Genomic DNA, 2208 nt, shown 5'->3' on the forward strand with positions numbered 1-2208 from the left:
TGTCTAGGCTGAGTCACTTCCTCCTGGGCATTGCCTGTTAGCGAGATTTGGCTGTTGCACTTCCCCCCGCCCCCCACCCCCCCCAGCTCTGTCGCTCTCGGTTTTGCTGCATTATAATGCGCGTTGAGGTAACTCTTCTTTTTGTGCAGCCACCTCCAACTCCACATGTATCTTACAGCAATGACTTGGGGTTTTTATTTCTTCAGACATCCATCAGTAGGTTAAAAAAAAAAAAAAAGTTAGTATTTAGACCCCAAGACGGATGTGGACAATTTGGACTTCTCTTTTTTTCCTCCCTTCCCACTTCCTTCCACAAATGCTCCCTGAGCACCTGCTGGGTACAAGGCACTGTTAAAGGCACGAAGATGAAGTAGATGAAAATCTTGTCCTTCCAGAAGCACCTGGGCTAGAGGGGAGACAGATGAATGTGCACCATAATTTTGGTCAAAACCAATGTGCTAGTTACATACATGTGCTACAGGAGGAAAATGAATGACATCACAGTTGATAAGATGCCTGGGCCCCCGGCCACCATGCTCCTGAGGAGTATAGGTCATGTTCAAGAGGTTACCTCATGGCTTCAGCAGTCTGGGTCCAGGTAATGTGAGGAATTGCCAGTACCTGACAGAGATGGAGAAGTCTCCTGGGGAGCTCTGGCTGGCCCGGATGATGAAGGAACCAACCTCTTTGCCCATGAGTAAGTTCTCTGCCTGGTGTCGTGAGAGGCCTTCGTGAAACCATCTATTGGGTGAGATAAAACGAGAGGATCTTGGTGAGATGCCAGAGAGGTAGGACGGGGACGTGACCCAAAGGGAAGAGGGGCTGGGGACTTTGTTCAGAAGAAAGCAGAAAAAGAAGAGAGAGGGGCCAGGAGCCTTTGAAACCAAACAAACGGTCCAGGCAGTTTTCAGGCACAGCAAGTGAGTGTTCCCTGTGACGCTCCCTCTCTGTTCCTTCCCTCTAGAAGCCTCTCTTCAGCTCAGAAAACCTGAATCACGGAAATGTGCCACCGAACCAAAATGGGACAGTGTGGGAGTGACTCACTGCTGGACGTGGCCTCCTGCTGGCAGCTATGTGAGGGATGTTGCTGGGAAAGAACTGTAGGGATGCCCCCGTTCGCTAGGAGGACAGGGACTTTTCCGCACTGGGGGCAACTGGGTGGAGCTGGCTCCCAGGCAGAGACCTCAGTGGCCCAGAAGGAGAGTGACGGCCCAGGGGCTGGTGCTTCCTGGGTGGGTGGGTGGAGTGCCAGGGGCTGCGCTCAGCCTGCTGGACGGAGGCTGCAAGGCGCACCCAGAGCCCTGTACACGCCCCTGGAAATGAGTGGGGCTGGGAGCCGCCAGGGAACCGAGTCTACACAGCCAGCTCCTGGGCTGCCCCCAAAATCCAGGCTGCAAAAATGCTTTATCGTGGAAAAGAAGAAAATGAAAAGAAACTGCTTTTCCGGGGGTGGGGGCGGGATGGTGATGGCTGCAGCCTCCAGAAGTGTTGCTGCAGGGGGCGTCGGACGTTCCGACACAGGCCGGGTCCGTTTTTTCACGGTAAGCGTTGTCGCTCTACACATCTTTGCCGCAAACATCTTTGTCGTAAACATTTTTACTGTGTAACTAACCAGCCGTAAGGCAATTTTGCCGTAAAAAAAGATAAAATCACGACAGAGAAACGAACATAAAATTTAAAAGGGTTTCTTCGCATATATCGGAACCGTCTGCAGCTGCGTGGCAATACCCCGCGGGGAACTGCGCTTACTTTGTGGATCCTGCCTAAGCACTTGTCTTCGTTCTGTGGGAAATAAGGTTTCAACTCTGGGCCCTCCGAGAGGGCCCTGGCGTCTCTTTCTCCTCCCAGTTCATGTGTTTTGAAATAAGAAACCAATTCTTGGGGCAAATCATCATCATCTAGAAGAAATGCTAAAAATTTTAAGACCCCACCACTGTATGCGGGCTAGCTAAGATTTATAGATACTACAAAAATGGGAGTAACTGCAAAAACTTGTCAATGGAGAAATGAGACCAAATCGACAACTAGCTTAAATGCATTAAGTCTGCCGAGGGCGATTGATTGATTCGTCAATGGAGAAACCAAAGCAAACAAACAAAAAAGAGTCAAAAATCGAACTGTCAATTTTAGTTAGCTTATCTTTTTTTTTTTAAATAGTATTTGATTGATTTGTTAGTAAAGAAATGAAACCAAACCAGAAAGAAACAA

General features: G+C 49.3%; 1 protein-coding gene across 3 annotated transcripts in view; it reads right to left on the minus strand.

The window, feature by feature from the left end:
• GRAP2 (GRB2 related adaptor protein 2) overlaps nt 1-2208 on the minus strand; it is a 78576-nt gene that overhangs the window by 16467 nt on the left and 59901 nt on the right. For all 3 annotated transcript variants that reach the window (XM_006917397.1, XM_006917398.1, XM_015593616.1), the window contains one exon: nt 622-741. In XM_006917397.1, the coding sequence (XP_006917459.1) occupies nt 622-741 (120 nt within the window). Of the gene's footprint in view, nt 1-621; nt 742-2208 lie in introns of those variants that run through there.

This window comes from Pteropus alecto, unplaced genomic scaffold (genome assembly GCF_000325575.1).
Source record: "Pteropus alecto unplaced genomic scaffold, ASM32557v1 scaffold157, whole genome shotgun sequence".
Lineage (NCBI taxonomy): Eukaryota > Metazoa > Chordata > Mammalia > Chiroptera > Pteropodidae > Pteropus > Pteropus alecto.